The sequence below is a fragment of the Epargyreus clarus genome, unplaced genomic scaffold (genome assembly GCF_041222505.1).
Source record: "Epargyreus clarus isolate Ecla_fem2 unplaced genomic scaffold, WU_Ecla_fem_2.2 ptg000006l, whole genome shotgun sequence".
Lineage (NCBI taxonomy): Eukaryota > Metazoa > Arthropoda > Insecta > Lepidoptera > Hesperiidae > Epargyreus > Epargyreus clarus.
Window position 1 is genome coordinate 1,206,396 of NW_027332214.1, and position 19,052 is coordinate 1,225,447.

Genomic DNA, 19,052 nt, shown 5'->3' on the forward strand with positions numbered 1-19,052 from the left:
CTGAGGATTCCTTGGAAGTATTTACATGACACTACGCGGATATGCTTTTATCTTTTATACGGAGAAAGGCGTATTCGTCTGATAGTAGAATACTATATAATTCCAAATTAAAGTAGAATGAAGCTTACTGTCCACCAGATTATATGGGGATACGGCTGGCCATGGACATTTGTAATTACCGAAAAGGCTTAGAATCCTACCTGTCGGTTACAGATGCATTGTTACGATTGATGACTAAATTGGAATGACTAAATTGGATGACGTGCATGCAGTCCAACTGATAGCAAGTGGCTACTGCCAATCAAGAACATGCTTAATCAACGCTAGATAGGATTAGATATTCCTACCTCGGTCGGCAACAAATGCGCCGCTACCCCTGAGGACTAAGCTGGAGCGCAGAAAAAGTAAGTCTCTAAAAGTACTAAATTGGAACGCTTAAGCTAACTAACCTTAGCCTTACTGGCCTTATAGCTATCGCAGCAGTACAAAGATATTTATTCCAGAGACATAAGCACGAACCAAGCCCTACAAAATCAATCCTTAAATCTTAAGCTAAGTTACTTAAAGTAATCAAAGTAACTATTAATCTAATAAGTTATACGGAACACAGCTAAGTGTGATTAGGTTTCGATTGCGACGTAAGGCCCGCCGCACACGGCTCGTGACGAGTCAATTCTGATCGTATCGTGTGTGCTATGCTGTATTCGTGAATACATATAGGGTGTTTAAAAAATGTAACAGTAGCAAATAATTGAAGGTGCTGCATTAAGAATTACCTAATGTGTGTATCGGGAATAAAGAAGTCAACTCAATTTACAAGATTTGAAGAGGCGAGTTAGTTTATAGTCGAAGTAGCCATTTTTTTTTAATTGAAGTTACAATTGAGCATGACCGTCAGATAGAGCAGACCCTCTGATATTAAGCGATCACTGCCGCCCATTGTAATCAACTCAATATAGGAGTTCTATGTGAAGTCGATCACCGATGCGGTCACCCCTGATTACCAACTTGAAGTGCCTCGGGTGTGTGCCTATATCGTAATAATATTGTACAATTCTAAAACAACGGCATTTTTTTAATTATTTTTCCATTTCAGAACAACCTGTACACGGATAATCTAAGAATCATGCACCGGCGGTAGCATGGCAAAACGCGACAAGTCACTTTTAACGTATTCGCCGCAAGGTGGCGTCGCCTTCGGCCCGCCAAATTATCATAAGCTTTTGCGGGTTAAAAAATATATAAAAATGTACTTGACGTCTCGCCCACTTAGCGATGGCGGGAAAAAATGTGAATTCGCAATTTAAATTATTTGCCAGTTGATCCAGCTCGCGTGAATTACATAGGCAATGGTTTAAAGCACTTGAGGGTTATTAATGGTGCAAGTTTTCAAAGCTTTTGTAAAAATAGAACTAACGTGAGCAAAAGCAATGTAATGCTTGACCTAAAAAATGCGAAATTTCCGTCATTTAAGCACTAGCTTATAGTGCCTCACACGGATATTTTAATATTCCAGTTGCCTATTAAGTCTTATCAAATACACTTAGCAAATACGTAGATCAGCTCGCGTTTCTGTAGTCATATTAAGTATGTACCGATTTAGTGTCACAAATTGAAATTAAATATTATTAAAAGCAATGTTTATCAGCAAAAACTTCCAACTTGTCAAATCAAATAAGGGCTCATGCAATTGAAAAAGTGAAAAAGAGTAAATAAGCACATATCTCTCGAATTTATGAAAACTCTTGGAATATGCTGAAATTTTTAAAGATGCAGTTTTTCTTCGAAGAATTTTAGTTTGAAGCACTTGAGCAAATAACTTAGTGGATCTTGGAGGCTAGACACATTTTTAATGTTCCTAAGTGGAGTCCTGGCGGTATAATTTAGTATGCGCCGGTTTGAGTGCAGTCTAAAAGTGCGGGTGTCTGAATTTTAAGACTATGTACGAGGTAAAGCTTTCGCTAGATAAGTCTGTTGGGTCTTTCTTTGCAGTGTTTTGTGATATTTTCGTTTTCTTAAACTGTACTTTCTATTTGCGGATAGTCTTTGCTTACGTATATCGTATTATGTAACTTGTGAAGCCAACGAAAATTTCTCATATGACATTGCAGATGAGGAATAACTCATGTTAGACAGAGACTACCACTACCTTCAGATATTGCTAAACAAAGAATAATTGGCTTTCGCCACTATTCAGAATTCAGTTACCATTAAAGCTTTTAAAAATAATGCTACTGTTCTGTACGTGGTGGTATTTAAGTAGTGGACCACAACAATTCCTGCCAGCTTCCATTTTCTACCTACTACCTTTTATTTTCGCTAAGACAATCAATAAACCGTAAACCCTTCATCTTTCATAAACCCTTTACCGAACAAGGGGCCAATTTAAAAGCACCTGTGTTCAAAATCTTTCTTGGCGTACTAAGCAGCAATTATTTAAAGTGTAAAGTTTAAAGAAGTGAACTCGTGGAGTCGTGGTGCATTATGAAAATGGCTGGCACCCCCACCCCGGGCGGCCCCGCCTCCTCTAAGTAATTGTTTCATATAAGACATCTAGAATGCTATTTTGTAATTGCCTTTTCCATTTAATTGATTTGCTTGTGTTTGCTGCTTGTGGGCTGCTTTATGTGCGATACGTTTATACGTTTTAACAGTAACACTTTTTTTGGGACTAACAATACGTACATATTTCAAAGACCCTAATGGATTCATAAAACTAAGTAACTGTTTTATTCATGTAGCCTTATTCTATGATTCATCTTCATTTTAATCAGGACATAATTATGGTGGCAATCCTATCAAAGTATCAGCACAAATGCACCCAACAAAAGTGAGTCTGAAAGTAGATTGTGTCATCTGCTATGCAACTGTCTTAGATCCAGATAAAACAATTACACATTCCAGTTTCTTATGAATTTCTGATTTCAATTTACCAACAATTCTCAAGTGGCCGTAGGAAAATTTCTCATTACGTACCTCACAATCATTTGCATACAAAGTATTACTTCTTTTGAAATCTATACAAGAATTTGCATTACGAACGTTTCTTTCCAATAATATTGGTTGTAATTATTTTTCTCATGCCAAGCCTCATAGCGTACACAAATTGAAAAAAAAAGAAACAAACTAAACAATTTTAATAAATTTTGGCGTTTTGATTCCATCTCAGCACTTCTAATAAACCAATCTGCCTCATTATTTTATTATTTTTTGGAATAAGAATCATACAAATTTGTTACTAGTCGTCCACACATCTAAGAACAAATTGGTAAAGATCCAAACGAAGGGTGCGTTTAGAACCTCAAAATTACTAACGTATAAGTTACACATAGTGTTATAAAGTAAGATGATGAAATTAATATTATGACACATGATAGCATTAATAGTGCACACTTTTCTTCCTACTATATCCCACAAAGCAATTAAATACGACAGCGTTTACGAATCAGCGATTTTCTAAAACATTTTAATGTTGGAAAATACTCCAACAACAATATATCTGTGGAAAGTTGAGCGTAAATCCGCGGTGACGTCAGCGGGTCCAATCCCGCTAATGGCGGCTTAAAGTTCGCTTATTTCGTCCCATCCGCGAGTTACGGACGCTCGCCAAAATGGAAATTTCCGGGTTATACGCTTTTGCGTCTATGCCGCTATTTTTATGAGCTTTGCTTGTCCTTGAAGAATAAAATAATTATAGAAATTTGAAGCGAAGAAATATTTCGAATAATTAATATTGACTTTTTCCAAATACTATGCTTGTTGGTATGGCGAGAAAAGGTAAAAAGATGTTTTGAAAGTATTAAAGACTGCAAATATATGAGGTTTGAATGTGACGGCTTAATTTTCATACAATCTTGTTTGAGTACGACCTTTCTTATTTTGACAAGACCGTTTAGTATTCAAATACGTCATTTTATATTTTTAAATTTCATTTGTGTCGCTCTTGATTATGACATCGATAAATTCATTATAAAATTTAGTACTTCCTAAAAAAATTGAAAATTTTGCTTGCAAACCAATAAAAAAATATAAATAGAGTTCACAACCAGCCTATAAACCACTTAATTGCGCAAAATTAACTTCATAAAGGGATTGTTACATCAATTAAACGGGTAATATATCTTTATATTTATCCCGGATTAGCCGACCCCCAGTACCAGGGGGTCAGCGGTGGCGAGCGGTCAGTCGGCGTTATCGCGCGCCCCACGCCTGATTAGCTAAGCTCCACTGCCACCGTAAGCCTTCCATAGGGAAATGAAGATACGCAAAAAGTTGGTCCTTCGAGCCAGATTACGGCAGGTAGGAAGGGTTTAAGTTGTATCTGGAGTTATGAGCTGGACCATTAGTTAAGCTTAACTGAGTAGTTTAATAAGCGAAGTTACGTTAAGTAGTATAAAAAGCATTAACTTTATATATTAATAACTAAAATTATGTTAAGTAGTAATAAAATCAAAGATATTTAAAGTAGATCGGACACAGGAAAAAAGTGTCATCTACGAGTTATTACTAATTGGTAGTAACTTGGACGTTTGACATCAATCCATCTGAGATGGTGTCACAGTAAACCAGGTTGAAAGTTTTTGTATGGAAGTCCAGTACAATACAAAGTTCGCTCTATAGCCCTATATATACCTAAGTGTTTAAATTCTTTGGATAAAACCTTAATTCTAATACCATTTTACAAACAAACGTATATCGACAAATACATAGTCTAGTCGTTCATGTCTTTATACGATATGAACAATGAACATTTTTTATAAATAGCCTACTTATGCACTTTTACTTCTGACCATTACTTACAATAGGAGAAACTTACTTCTACGAGAAAATCTCAAAACTAATTTTCCGTTCAACCGGCACCCATTGTTAATAAACTAAACATAATGTAAATTCGTGTAAATATGTTATTACATGTAAATGTCAAATGCCAGCTGACCGATAGTCGGAGATGCAAATACAGCACTATCAGCGGCCAACAGGCAGTATGCAAATGGCTTGTTTATTAAAATAAAATAAATACGGCCCTGTCCCCGATGGGTAGGGCTGCTCGCTTCAATTATATCGACTAGACAAATTATCGATAAATTTACTCGTTTTTTTATATAAAATTGGAGTAGCAGACGAGCATGCAGTCCACCTTGATGGTAAGTGCTTACCGCCGCCCATGGACATGTGTAATCAACCCCTGATAGGATTAGATATTATATCCCGAGGTCAGCCACAGATGCGCCACACCCTTCAAACCAGAACACAGCAGCGCTTAACACTGTTGTTATTAGATAGAAATAGGTGAGGTGGTGCCGGCGAAGACGAACTATGAAGGGTTCTACCACCTTCTACTTTAAATATCTAAAATATTTTGGATTTATGAACTATCAAAATAGTCAACAAATCCATCTATTTAAAGATAAAAAAGATAGATAGGTCCTAAATAACATTTTTTTTATAGAATTGAGTTGTTCTACCGTCGCTAATCACAGATATTTTGCCACTCTTGGGGACTTAAAAAGTCGGCATATATTTAAGTCATCTGGCATCCACACTTCCAATGTCACGCAAGAACTGCTTTACGAAATAGGTGTGACGGTGGTACCTCCTCGACCGAACTATACTATGTCTACCACCTTCCTTTATTGCCTATGATAATGAGGCAAGTGCCCGTCTAGTATTTGTTATTTTCATACTTTGTTTTATGAAAATTATTCTACGGCAGACTTCTAAATTTGTTATTTTTATCCTTTGTTTTGTATTAAATTCGCCTTACGTATAAGCCCTATTTATAGCACGACGAAACGACAGCCCTAAGGGCCGCGATCAACGATTGGCAGAGGATAATTATATCATTTGTCAAATTTGAAGACACTCATATTTTTTGCCTATAAGCGATGCCACTAATAATGGCCGCTGGCATTATAATTAGGTAGCCGGCTGTTTGAATGATTGTGTGACATTAAATTTATGCGATTCTCTACTATATTTAAAAGCCAGATGTAAACTAAATGTAGAAAAAACTAATTTAGGCGAAAAACGAATAAAGCTGTTACAAGGCACGAACAAATATTTGTAAAATCTATAATAGTTTCATATTACTTGAAACAGCAGTGTTGAGTGCTCCGCTTTGAAGGGTGTGGTAGGGGAAATATATTTAATCGAGGTGTTCAACTTATTCCTCAATGGCGGCAACGCATATGTGGCCAACTTCAGGAATAGAATCTTATCCGGGTTAGATCACAGGAATGCGCGGCAGTAGACAGTTACCATCAGGTAGACTGCTCGTTAGCTACCCCTACTCGTATATTATAAAAAAAACTTAACAATCGATTTCCAATTCCATTTGCGTCGAACGAAATTATTTTCCCTGAGCTGTACAAAAAACATAAATTCGACCGACGATCTTACTCGGCCCTTATAAATTTGACCCGATCCTTCCTGCGCACTGGGCGAACCTTATTGGATTACACAGCGTCCACGCTGCCATTTTGTTTTTAGAAGAAAAACCGTGAAAACATCCGGGAAAACACTTTCCGAGTTAGCCGGCAGCGAGAACTTGCGCACAATCTAGATATATGGGCGAGTTAAGATGTGCATCTAAATAGCCTCTGCCGCCCTGGTACCTAACTTTAGATTACTTGCACAAGTTTACCGACTTTCCGGGGAAAACGGTAAGTTTCCTCGGAAAAATTCCCGTGTAACTTCCATTCAGTTCGGCTCGAATTTACTGTCTAACTTGGATGTTTTGCTTCTGCAGAAATTACATAGTAATCATGCAAATAGTCAACCCGGCCCGGAATGGAAGTACCAAACAATTACGGATACGAATGAATAACAAATAAGGAAGCGTTCGTGGGTTGCGAGTCACTTTTGCGTTTACCTACCAGTACAATTATTGTAAACTAACTATTCTTAGGATTACGTAAAGATTTTCGAATTTGGAGTAGCGAACGAGCTTGCAATTCACCTGATGGTAAGTGGTTACTGCCGCTCGAAGACATCATTGTGTAACCAACTCTATATAAAACATATTCTACCTGAAGTCGATCACAGATGCCTTGCCACTCCTGAGGACTGAGATAGTCACCTTTTTTATAATATAGGAGTAACAGACTAGCATGCAGTCCACCTGATGGTAAATGGATACTGCCGCCAATAGACATCTGTAATCAACCCCAGATAGGATAAGATATTCCTACCTGAGGTCGGCTACAGATGCGCTGCTACCCCTGAGGACTAAGCTAGAACGCCGTGGAAAAGTATGTCTCCCTTACCACACCCTTCAAACCGGAGCACAGCAGCGCCTAACACTGCTGTTATTAGGAAGAAATAAGTGTGGCTGTGGTGCCGCCGGAGTCGAACCACAAATGGTTCTACCACCTTCACCTGAATTCTATCCCAGATCCATTGCCGCTCTTAAGGACGAAGATGTTCGCCTCATATGTAATTTAGTAGGCATCCAAACTGTCCACCGAAACGCAGTATTCACGCTAGAAAAGAGTATAGCGGTGATACATTACCGGTAGAAACATACCAGTTCTTATACCTTCTTTGTCATAAATAGACATCAAATAGATTTAAAATCGCTACTTAATGTACTCGTAAAATATCACAGGTACTCATAATGTAGCGTTAGTATCGTAAAACCCTAAAAGCATCCCCTAATACCTTACGACACCCTTCAAAAACTCATCATTCGCAGTACTAGGGCAGCACAAACTGTAGGGTTATAACGCTATTAAACATTCATCGATATAAACACTTGCCGCGTTTCCCTATTAGGCTGGGGCCCTATAAATCGATGTCTCTGCAACAAAAAGGTTAAAGTTCTATATTTGGCACTTACGTCACACTTATTTGTGTATAAACGTTATTTGTTATTTGTTAAACAGGTGTGGTTAGGGAGACAGAATCATTTCAACTTACGAGTAGATCTCAGTGGTTGCAGCGCATCTGTAATCTCAGGTAAGATTTTAGAGCTATCTGGGATTGATTATAGATCTCCATGGACGCTAGTTGCCACTTATCATTAAATGGACTGCATGGTCATTTGTTACTTCAATGTAACAATATTAGTCTAATTTATATTATTAAAAAAATAATTTTGAGTGGTTTTAAGTATTTATGTGTTACAGAAGCTTTAGTTGCTACTACAATAAATAATATTATGCAACCTATCTTATCTTTTACAACATCTTTTAACTAAGTTTTGAAAAGATTCTTCTTTAAAATATTGCGTAGGTACCAGGGTAACATACATTTGAAGAGTCCATTTCGTTATTAAACATTCATTGAAAACACTTGGCGCGTCCGCCTATTAGGACGGATCCCGATGGACGGCGGTATCGGACGATACATTTTTAAGAGGGTTCCCAATTGTAAGGTAAAGGACTTATGTCCGGGACAGTTTGTTTTCTTGAGAAACGTCTAAAGGGTTCGAGGGTTTACATTTAACTATCTAAAAAATATCTAGCCAAAGAAAAAATATACACGTATTAATTTAATGTGTTATGTTTATTTCAATTAAAAGATGATGGACATTCATTGCGGTGGTCACTTATGATTATTGCAGTACTTTATATTACTTTATTATTGAAATTTTATAAAATAATACCGTATTTATTACACTTTTATACAGTTACTGTCACCTTCGTGCATAATATGCCTCAATGGTCGACATTATGCACGACATAAGTTAATAGTTATGCTTGCTATAATACTTATTATAAATACTACTTATTATAGTTATTATAAATACTTACTAATGTATTAAATTATGAAGAGTTCCTTTAACAGGAAAACGTAAAATAATTACTTAAAGAAAATAATGGAAAATTATACTCTTCTAGGGAATCATAGGTAGGTACGTAATAAATATAAATACGAGATTTTATTTACACGAGTATTATAATGCATACTACTAGTTGATAAACGTGTTTACTAAATAAGTAAGTGGCTACTGCCGCCCATGGATATTTGTAATCAACCTCAGATAGGATTACATATTCCTACCTACATTTTTAAATCAACCAGATTATAATCTCTAAAATTATATTTTACTAACACGTACCTGTATACAACCAGAAACAATACATCTCTATAGAGCCGCCTTCATCCGATAAGCCGTCAGGTGTCGCAAAAATAGGTGCTCTCGCCCTTTTTAATATACCCTAGATTTGCAATAACACCTCAGACGCGGGCGCCGGAATATACGGGCTTCCTTGCAATAACTGTGACATCAGAATACATTAATCAAAGAGGTAGCGGGATTTTTCGGTAGGATATTACGCATCTAACTTATGGTGTCCTGGTACCTAATATCGCTCTCGGATTGTAGATTATGTTCTTTCCGCACGTCGGCGATCCACTTTATTTATGGTGTGCTGGTAATCCTCTGGTATATGTGATATTAAAATTATTTCGTGTGTACACTTAGTTCACATACATGTCGCTTCTATGTGGGTTACACAATTAAGCACTGGATTAAAAAAATAAAGATGAATAAATTTTAATTTATTTTTTCATCAATCTACCTTTAAACTTTCAACATTATGCCCCTTTAAATTAAGCTTGTATTCAATTGTTTTGGTACCTAATAAAAAGCTCTTAAAATTTGGAATATTTTATACACCAGTGATAATTTCAAAACAAAATTATACCACCAACAGGCAAACCCAAAGATACGGTATGAGAGATAGCTGCCGTACATTTTTCACCGAAACCCTTGGCTGGCCCGAATTCTGCGCGAACCCCTCATCCTGAAACCTGAGAGGCCCCTGTCCACTCCCGGAGATATCTTATCTTAACGACCCTCCCTCCGCTGACCCCTCGATACACCGAGCAGATATGAAATGGGCAATTTTGGTCAACTCCGCTAACTACACTACCGAAACGACTGTTTGTTGTTCGCCGTAAGTAATTGTGCGATGTACAAGTTGCGTTTAATCTTGATTTTTGGTGCCCGTTGCCACCGGAGTTGGTCCACGTACTCGCGTAACGCCTTTTAGTGTAATAGCATTGCTTAAGTTTGGCCGACCGGGACAAAACTGTTTATCTCTATTCATAATAGGCTAACAGTACCAAATATGACTATTAGTACCAATTAGTTCAGTGAAATAGGGTTATGCTAGAAGTTTTCAAGGTCAAGGGTTCCAGTCTCGTAAATTACTGTCGTAAAATAGCGTTAGAAAAACATTTTTGGTCCTCCGAGCCGGATCATCCAAACAAAACTTGTTGAAACGACGAAAATTTTACCGAAGTAATCCGCGACTAGCAAATAGATTACTTTCTGAAGCAGTGTCAATATTTTCGCAGCATAACCCTTTAATATCAAACGCCAACACAAGGATCCTATGCAAACGCAAGGAATCCGATAACTCGGAGCCACCCCGGGAAGCGAACCGGAGACCCTCGCAAACACTCGCCGTGCTATCGAATGACAAGTATTAATTAACTGAGCTAACGAAAGATGAACGCTTTGTTTAAATGGCCCTAAAATGATTTTAGTCAACACTCGACATACTCGGCTTTCCAACTCCACTACCAACCTACAAAATTTTGAACGTATGAGACTGGTCCGTTATTGAATTTGGAAATCGTGTCATCAATCTCAAAGGCATCCCATTTAAAATACATTGCAAATTCAAATTTCGTTCTCGCATCCCAAGACGGACTTGGGAGTTTCCATCCCTGTCTAATTCATACTGCAGCGCGTGCTATTTCACCTACACACTCTATTTCCGGCAGCACCGAATATCCTGTCCGACCGTTTGCGGAGGCATTAAACATCGTGGACTTAAAAAGTGGGAGGAATATCTGGCTCCGGGATAAACGGAAATGATTCCTGTCGTCCCAGGATGGATGTTCCCGGTCCGCATGTCGAAGATTTCGTTCTTGTTATGAATAAAAGTTGCGGAACAAAAAGTGTAGTGACGTATGCAGTTGGCAACGCGCACCGACTGCAACCAACTTTGTGCAAAGAAACGGCGATATTTTAAACTTTGCCCAAATAACTTTATCCTGACACGAGGCTTTTGGAACGGCATTTATTTCAATTGATTTTTTCAGTAACCGTGCAGTTTTAAAGTTTGTTCCTGTGAAAAAGGTATTCTGATTTCTGACACTCCTATTGGAACAAAACTTAAATTTTTATACGAATTTATAGAAAAAGACTTCATAATATCTCCTTGGTGACGTTTATAAATAAGCCTTTAATTTCCAAGCATTAATTTATCCATCGTAGGAAACTTCTTAATAAATAAACGCCTCTATACATTGGGGACGACTTCCAGTCAACCAGTGTTTATTTCGTCGCCAAATAAAAAAAAACCTACAAGTTAATTCTTAGAAGATTCCCTTACAGCGTCGTCGCCTTCCAATATTAATAAATTCTCATTTCCAGGATTCGTATGCAATTTGCCCCCGACTCCTCCAAGTAAAACTTACGACTTGCCCTTACCCTAAATAAAGCAAGGGCAGAGCAAGTTTTCCCAACGTTTTTAACGCGAAAACGAACAAAATTGAGCCATATTTTGGGGAGGGACCAGTTATTGGATTAACGGGTAGACGCGGGTAAATAAGTCCGGTAATTTTTACGGGGCTCAAAGAGTTTTGTTAAGATGGAATCATTTTTATTCTAGTCCACAACACTTATCGCACGTAGATACAACGGCGTAACGAAGCTAATAGACCGAACAATCTCAGGATGTATTTATCTGAGAAAACGAGCAGTTGCTCGATCGCGGAAAACAACATCTAGCAAAGAATACCGCTCGCATTAGGATGAAATAAACATCAGGTCAACGGTTCTATTTCCCATCGGATCGAGCGGTTTGACATGCCTCCATAATAATCGTAAAGTACCAGGTTGGCATAACGCAAGAGACATTGTACTCGCATAAATAAAGTATAAATTCTTTCGGCGCGATGCTTCCATTCCGCTGCGGTGCCTCTCAAAGCGAACCCGATACGAACGTAACTCAACACCGCACGCCTAGGAATTCCGTGTTTCGCAATATCTCCTCTCTATGATGTCTTGGTGCTTCTATTAATATTATGTTAAGCTTGTCGCGGGGAATTATGTTCGTGTGCTTGAAAGAAGACGCAACAAAGTTATTATGGGAAACGTAGATGCCGTCTAATGTTTCTGCTAACTACGAATTTCGGCATAAACTTCGACGGTGGTCTTACTAATGTTACATTCATTATACATAGATACACTAACTTATTAACATTTAGGTCCCGTCTATACATTTAGGTCCCGTACAGTCATGGCAAACAAAATATCTTTACTAGCACGGTCCGTGTCTGCGCGACTGTGTTATGGTAGTTATAAATACGTTAGTACTGTCTGAGAAAATACTATTTTGTCTGCTACGGCACGTGTCTGACACGCTCTGCTGTTTGTAGATGTTAATGAACTCTGACAGTAATCATTGCATGTGTCAATAAATTTTGGAATTATAAAGTTTTCCCATATTATAAACGAATAACATGTCTTTAAACATTTGATTTATACAAACAAGTACCAGGCGATCAGAAATACATCAGAACAAGAATCCAAAAACAATAGAAGAAGAGAAACGCCGCGGGGATCCTGTCGCGGGATTACCGCAGCCTTATAATTATTTTTAGCCCCCTAAAAGGGCTTAAAGTCGCTGGTGGGATTTGTTCCCGGCGACGTTATTCAATATTATTTCTTGGGAAATTTTCGGGGAGACATGTTACGGCAGGTAACGCATTATGGGAGATTTAGCGGCTCACGATCCCGTGGATCGATGGTTCAGAAGATTATACGAGACAAAACTAATAATCGTACGTTCGTGTGTAGCTGATTAATAGGTGTGTGCGATGTTATCCTTATTGATTATTATTGAATGCTCGACCGTTTGTTGTGTTATAGCGGTATCTTCCATTCCTATCAGGACACTAAGCTTTATTATAGCTGTGATGAGAATATCATGTCAATATTTTTCACAACATGATGTGATAATTTATTCCAATCATATTCCTGTTCAATTCATTGATGCTTTGAACCAAGAACATGAATATTTCGACATATTGCACAGACATTTTCGATCGAAACGATGGAATATATATCCAGCGATCTAAAATTACAAAACAGGCAGTAACCTGCTCGGATCGTCGAAATTCAAATTCAAACGGACTAGATTGTAGTGTTTTAAAATTCATACCGTTTACAGTCACGGACATTCGGATTGTTACCAATATTGCATGCGCCGCGCTGAATTTAAATGCGACCACGGTCGACGATTTCCAACTAGCGAGATCACTACTCTCCTTTTTTGGGCCGTTATAGCCGAGCAATTCCGAATTAGCGTTCGGGCGTTCGATTCAATCACCGCGGCCGCCGTGTCGCGACATGACTCCGACCTGTGTAATCGCTAATCGAACGTCCATATTCGTATCTGGATCCGCGGCCAAGGATGCCGGCGTGCGACATTGAATTCATTTGATTCGAAAATTCGAATTGAAACACGGTCGCCGAGCGGGGCGGTGCGGTTTCCATTGAAACGCGCAGGTGGCGCGCTGTCACCGCGCGCCGCTCCATTTCCCGCGCCGTAATCGAATGAATATTACAAACATCACGCTGACAGCTATGCACTCGCGGCTCGTATGTGGGTCGAATGCGCTTTTTGATGCCAATTTGAAGTATTGTCTACGTCCGACCGCGCTTCCACCGCCACCTATCGACGCTCCGATTTCGGGAGCTTTAAAATTCCGACATGAAATACGATTTGCGCCGCTCAATAATGGATTGGAGATTTTCGAGTTAATATTGACACGTACCGACCTATGCCGGTACCGCTTCGGGGAGCCCGTAATGAAAGCACTTAGCGCTAAGCGAAGCAATTATAAGTAATTTGGAACGCGGTAATGGCCGTGGACGGGGATGCGCAAAAACGCGCGAAACGGAACGAGCTAAAAGCTCCCTAATTCGATTGTCGATGGTCGCCTACTTTTTAAACTTCGAACTCTGGACGTCCCCGGAAATAGGAGAGCTTCCGGATTTTTGAACGAACGGTGCACCGTATTCGAATTCAGAAACAAATCGACAAAGGTCGCACCGGGTCGAAGCGAAAGCTTTTCACGCTTTTCAGTGGCGGCAATTAAAACTCGTTCGTGGAAAATTCAGGGAATTCATAGCCATAAAGAAAGCGGGATTCGGGAGGCCGTGAATGAAACAGAGGCACGGGCTCAGCGGAGTTTGCGAGCGTCACCTGAACCGAGCGAGAGAGCGCCTTCGGAGCCGGTGATTTATGGGCGCGGATCCGGACCGGTAATGAAATTGCACCCCGCGCCCCCGCGCCAGAAAGCCATTCTAGAAATTACTACGCAACACGGAGTCGTGCATTCGCGACACTCGGAGCTCCCTATCCGTACCGTCTTATGCTAATGTTTATTTTTTACGTCATCAATCACAATGATAAAACGTGGAGCCGGTATTGAGGCGTCGAACGGGACCAGTTTAATTGCGTTCTCCATGGAAGAGGTGCCTTTTCAAACACTCTTTGTCTACGCAATGAAAAATTTATTGCTTTCGCTGGAAAATTTTAATTGAACGGGAGGCTCGTCGCTTACAATTGTCTCGCGAAACGTTGACGCTTTGTTATTAATACGTTTTTTGCATTCGCCACTTTCAGCTTTTTAATGGAGATTTATAATTTCGATTTAAAACTGTCGAATCGTTTCTCGAAAGTTTAATCAGTTTAAAATGTGTACACGTAATAAACTATGAGGAATAGTCGACGAAAATAGATTGATGGTGTGTAAATTCGCATACGACATAGTCAATCATGCATTTCTTCCATTAGTCATTTGTATGGGAAGCTACACCCGTTTAGAAAACTGAAAGGAAATAATAAATTAATGTACTTAAGTCTGTCTTGTGTCTGTCTACAAATTTATTTAGTTGTTATTGAATATAATGGACATCGTGGCTGGATGTAATTTTAATAATTGTACAATAAATAATTTTAACTAGTCATGAAATGTCTTGACTAATAGTTATTTATTCTTCGTAATTGTATCTCCTTAAAAAATATATTATCTCTCGTTGTTCCTAAAATATTATTCACTACTTTGGATCCAAGAGCTCCATCTTGCGTTTGTTATACCCAGATTCTCAATTGCAGCAACTCTTTTTCTACGATTTCCTAAGTAACTAATTTACACAAGCCTAGCATAATTATTCTCATCAAGACAACACGCGATTTTGTCAACAATCTATTAAAAAGATCAATGAGGTATATGAGAATTATCAGTGAATTTCTAGTCCTAACATTCAATCTCACATCACCATCCATCAGCTTTAGTATAAGCAACTTACAGTACTCACCGTTAAGTGCTGGAAGAGCCACGCTCTTAGGATATTCGTGGCGACCTTCGGGAAGATGCCCCGTTTCTTCTGGTTCTTCTTGCCGTTCGTGTCGTCGTCCTCCTCGCCCGTGCCCTCCCCGGAGCCGATACTGGCGTTGCTGGCGTCACCTGGAAACAAAGGAAGGGTTTTATATCTCTCATTTCAACTTTCTCTTGATTTAGATTAGATCTACGTAGCTCAGTTTGTTGTTCCTCTGCCGAACATATATTTGCCTCATAGTATAGTGTTCGTGTACCTATTTTTTGAAAGAAACCAACTACAATCGGACCAACTTGTAGAAGCTTTACAACTTAGTCCTCAAACACATCAATTTTTGTAGCTTCAAGTCTGTCTTTCGTAAGTCTTAATGCTACTTTACCAAAGGCAACGCAGACGTCTACAATTACAGCTATTTCGTTGAATAAATATTGACCAGAAAATAGCTTTATTTGTGATCCGTGTTACTAACTGATGCTTAACGGACCAGAAATTTGTGTTAACTATCATTTTCCTCTAATCCAATTACTAGAATAGCAAGTAAAAGCCCGTTATCACCACACATCGCCACAGACAGACAGGCGAGACAAATTTCGTACTCGGCTCATTACAATAACGTGTTAATCGCACCGTAGGTACCAGGCGTGCAGGGACCGCAAGAGATGTCGCGTCGCGTCGTTCGCTTATCACCCGTGCGTCTGGCATATTAATTAGAAACGCCAACTAGTATTTATTTAATCACCTGCCACACCGCTGATTCGTATCTTGAGTATATACGCTTAATTAATTCTTAGTACGTCTCGCTACGTGTCTGGTTGGTTCGCGGATTCGTTACAGCGATGTGCGTTTGCGCGGAAATCGTCTACATACTGTTACTTTATCGCTGCGAGCACACTTCGCTTGGTTTATTACATGTCGATTGTTATGCCTGATTTGGGATTTAGATTAGCTTTTATTGTAACTATTATTTTATTGTTTCCGTGCGCAGCGAATTCATGCTTCGTTATGTGAATGTGCTATAAGCGTTGTAGATTACAGTGGGGTAACTAAATAATATTATGATTTGGAATACACCTGGGACTACTAAGAAAGACGCTTGCTAACCAATTTATATAGTCACTACACCATTAATAAAAATGTAGACAACTCTCAAAAAGAGAAAACAAACCAGTTGCGTAGCAGTAGAAAATGTGCTGTCGACAAGCTACTTCGTGTCTACATCTAATGGTTGCAACGACTTTGAAAAATGTTTCCTTCTTTTAGAACATGTGGTCCAACTAAATTTAAAGTGGATTTTCGTGAAAACGTACATCGGAACAAACAAAAGATGTTTTCTGATCGCGGCTACGAAGAATATCTGAATAATTAAGGGGAGTTTCACTTCGGCGATGCTGTACGTGTACCAGGAGAGCAGGAGCTTGGAACACGATAAACAAATTAGTGTGCACTGAGCCGCATCAAATATTCATCGTAGCAGGAACAAATCGAATCAGTACTGTAGCGGGTGTGAGCTTCATCTTACTCCTGTTCGTCTGGTAACGTTCGATGTTAAATAAAAAACGGCATCTCTCATTGTTTTGTCTTTGTTTCGGTGTTTTAATTTAAGCTGTCTATTTGAGACTTATTTGTCGATTCCATTAGTATCTTTTTTCTATTGCTTGTACTTTTATTTTCTTGGGAATTCGATATTTTTGATTTTATGACACTGGATTCTTTATCAAGAATTTATGTTTGCTTATTAATACGAGAAATAAAAGCTTTCTTATTATTGTTTTAAGTTATGCACTTCTCAAAAGCACATAGTTCGTCATGGTCAAACTGTATAAATTTTTCAAAAAAGCTATCTAATTTTGATAAAATTCCCTCGATATTGATAACACTGACAATGGATCGAGCGGCCGGTGGCGTTGGCCATTGTGATGGTAATGGGGGCAGGGTAATAAAATTACTCTTACGCCATTACCCCGCGATACAGGGTGTGTAGAAAACGTAAAGCGAAATTGGGAAAATCGGAAATTACTGGGCAGGTAAAAGTGATTTGGTAGGGCGGATTTTGTTATGATCATCGTAGTATAATCACAAAAAATATGTTTACTTTTAGCAGAGTGGTCTGAATTTTGATTTCTTGAAGATCCTAATTTTTTACTTGGAATCATGTTAGATATGGTCTCACATAAGAAATCAACTCGACAAATAAATCAGACTTGTGTCTGCACCGCCGTCACAACTTTTTCTTCCTTCAAAAACTATAATAATAATCATGTTTAGGCAGCGAACCTAAATTGGTAAATTTAAACTAAATCCCTAAAGGTAGAAAGTACTAAGAATTCAAATAAGACTCCGATTATATTTGGAGTAGATTACATATACCCATGCAGTGACTACTCCTTACCAATCGGACTACATGTTCATTTAGACTTCAAATAAAAAAAAATACATTTTTGCCTCAATACCAGTTTACTAAATACATATTGTGCCATTTATTTAAAAAAACATCAATACAACACCCTGTAGCACCAGCGTGCAAAATCTGAGTGCAGTTGCATGATGCATTCCATGTAATCCCCTCATTCATCACCGACCCCTAATGTCCCCCGCCCCTCGCAAACAGGGGTCGCGTGTGAAAAGTCAAGAGATGCTGCAAATTAACTTAATGTGATGAAATTGTGCCAAGTTGTGCAGTTTGCGAGCGACAAATGTAAATTTCTTGTTCGGATCGAATTTCGTTAAGTGGTCGCTTTGGATATCATTTGAAAAGGAGACGAATAAAACCATAAAAGTGACGTCACTTTTCACGAATTATAAAGTTCGATACTGTATCACAATATTGGAAATCATGGCTTTTTAGATGGTTTATTCTGAAACATGCCTTATACGACTACATTAAATGGTTTATTTTATTTACATTTCTTTTTCTTTTTGTTAACATCTTGTATTAAGTTCTATTTAAAATACGTTGTATAGATACTAATTAAATTATTAAATAGATTTTTACATATGGCAGATAAGAAACATCTCCCTTACTGAAAATTATTTCTTGTTTACAATTTTCTGTATTTATTTGTGTTATAACGTAGAACACAGGCAATTTTATATGATTACATATATTCCAAAAAGATCACATAAAGTTTCCAAATAAATAAGCTAATTTCAAACACTATCTTACAATAAATTCAAAAGCTTCTATAAAATCAAAACATGATTTCTAATCTTCCAAAAAGAATCCCACACGCACACATGTAACCCTACACTTGTGTTATCTCGGCATCCCCACGCAGGGGTCGCGGGTTCGGTGTCGGGTTGCGGCAATCGGCTTACAAACGCCATGGGAGCAAACACCATAGATGGATTACCTCTAATGAGCAGTTCGGTTACCGAACCTAACGATGGTAACGCTATGTTTGTCACTAATTGGGTGAAATTTCTTTAGAACTAAAATGGAACGTTTTTCAAAATGAAGTATTTTAGTTTACTTTGAAACTTCTAAGCTTTTAATGGCAAAAAAATCAATAATTACTGCTACCTGGTTGAAAAAAATATTAAAATTTTTATAAATTGTTTTATTGCCAAATATTTCGCTTCTATTTTGGTAGATAAATATTAACAGCCCTAACTCGCTCGCAGTGGTTATTATACGGGTACAAGTAGACAGTTCTGGGTTCGATCTTGCAGAGTTGCTTTGCTT

The 19,052-nt window shown here is 38.3% G+C and overlaps 1 protein-coding gene across 5 annotated transcripts in view; it reads right to left on the reverse strand.

Annotated features, from left to right (window-relative positions):
* The window catches only part of hth (Meis homeobox homothorax), a 349,085-nt gene that overhangs the window by 108,620 nt on the left and 221,413 nt on the right, over window positions 1-19,052 (reverse strand). For 3 of the 5 annotated variants that reach the window (XM_073073576.1, XM_073073577.1, XM_073073574.1), the window contains one exon: window positions 15,341-15,498. In XM_073073576.1, coding sequence (XP_072929677.1) covers window positions 15,341-15,498 — 158 coding nt within the window. The remainder of the gene's footprint in view (window positions 1-15,340; window positions 15,499-19,052) is intronic. The other 2 variants (XM_073073578.1, XM_073073575.1) reach the window with 1 other exon arrangement.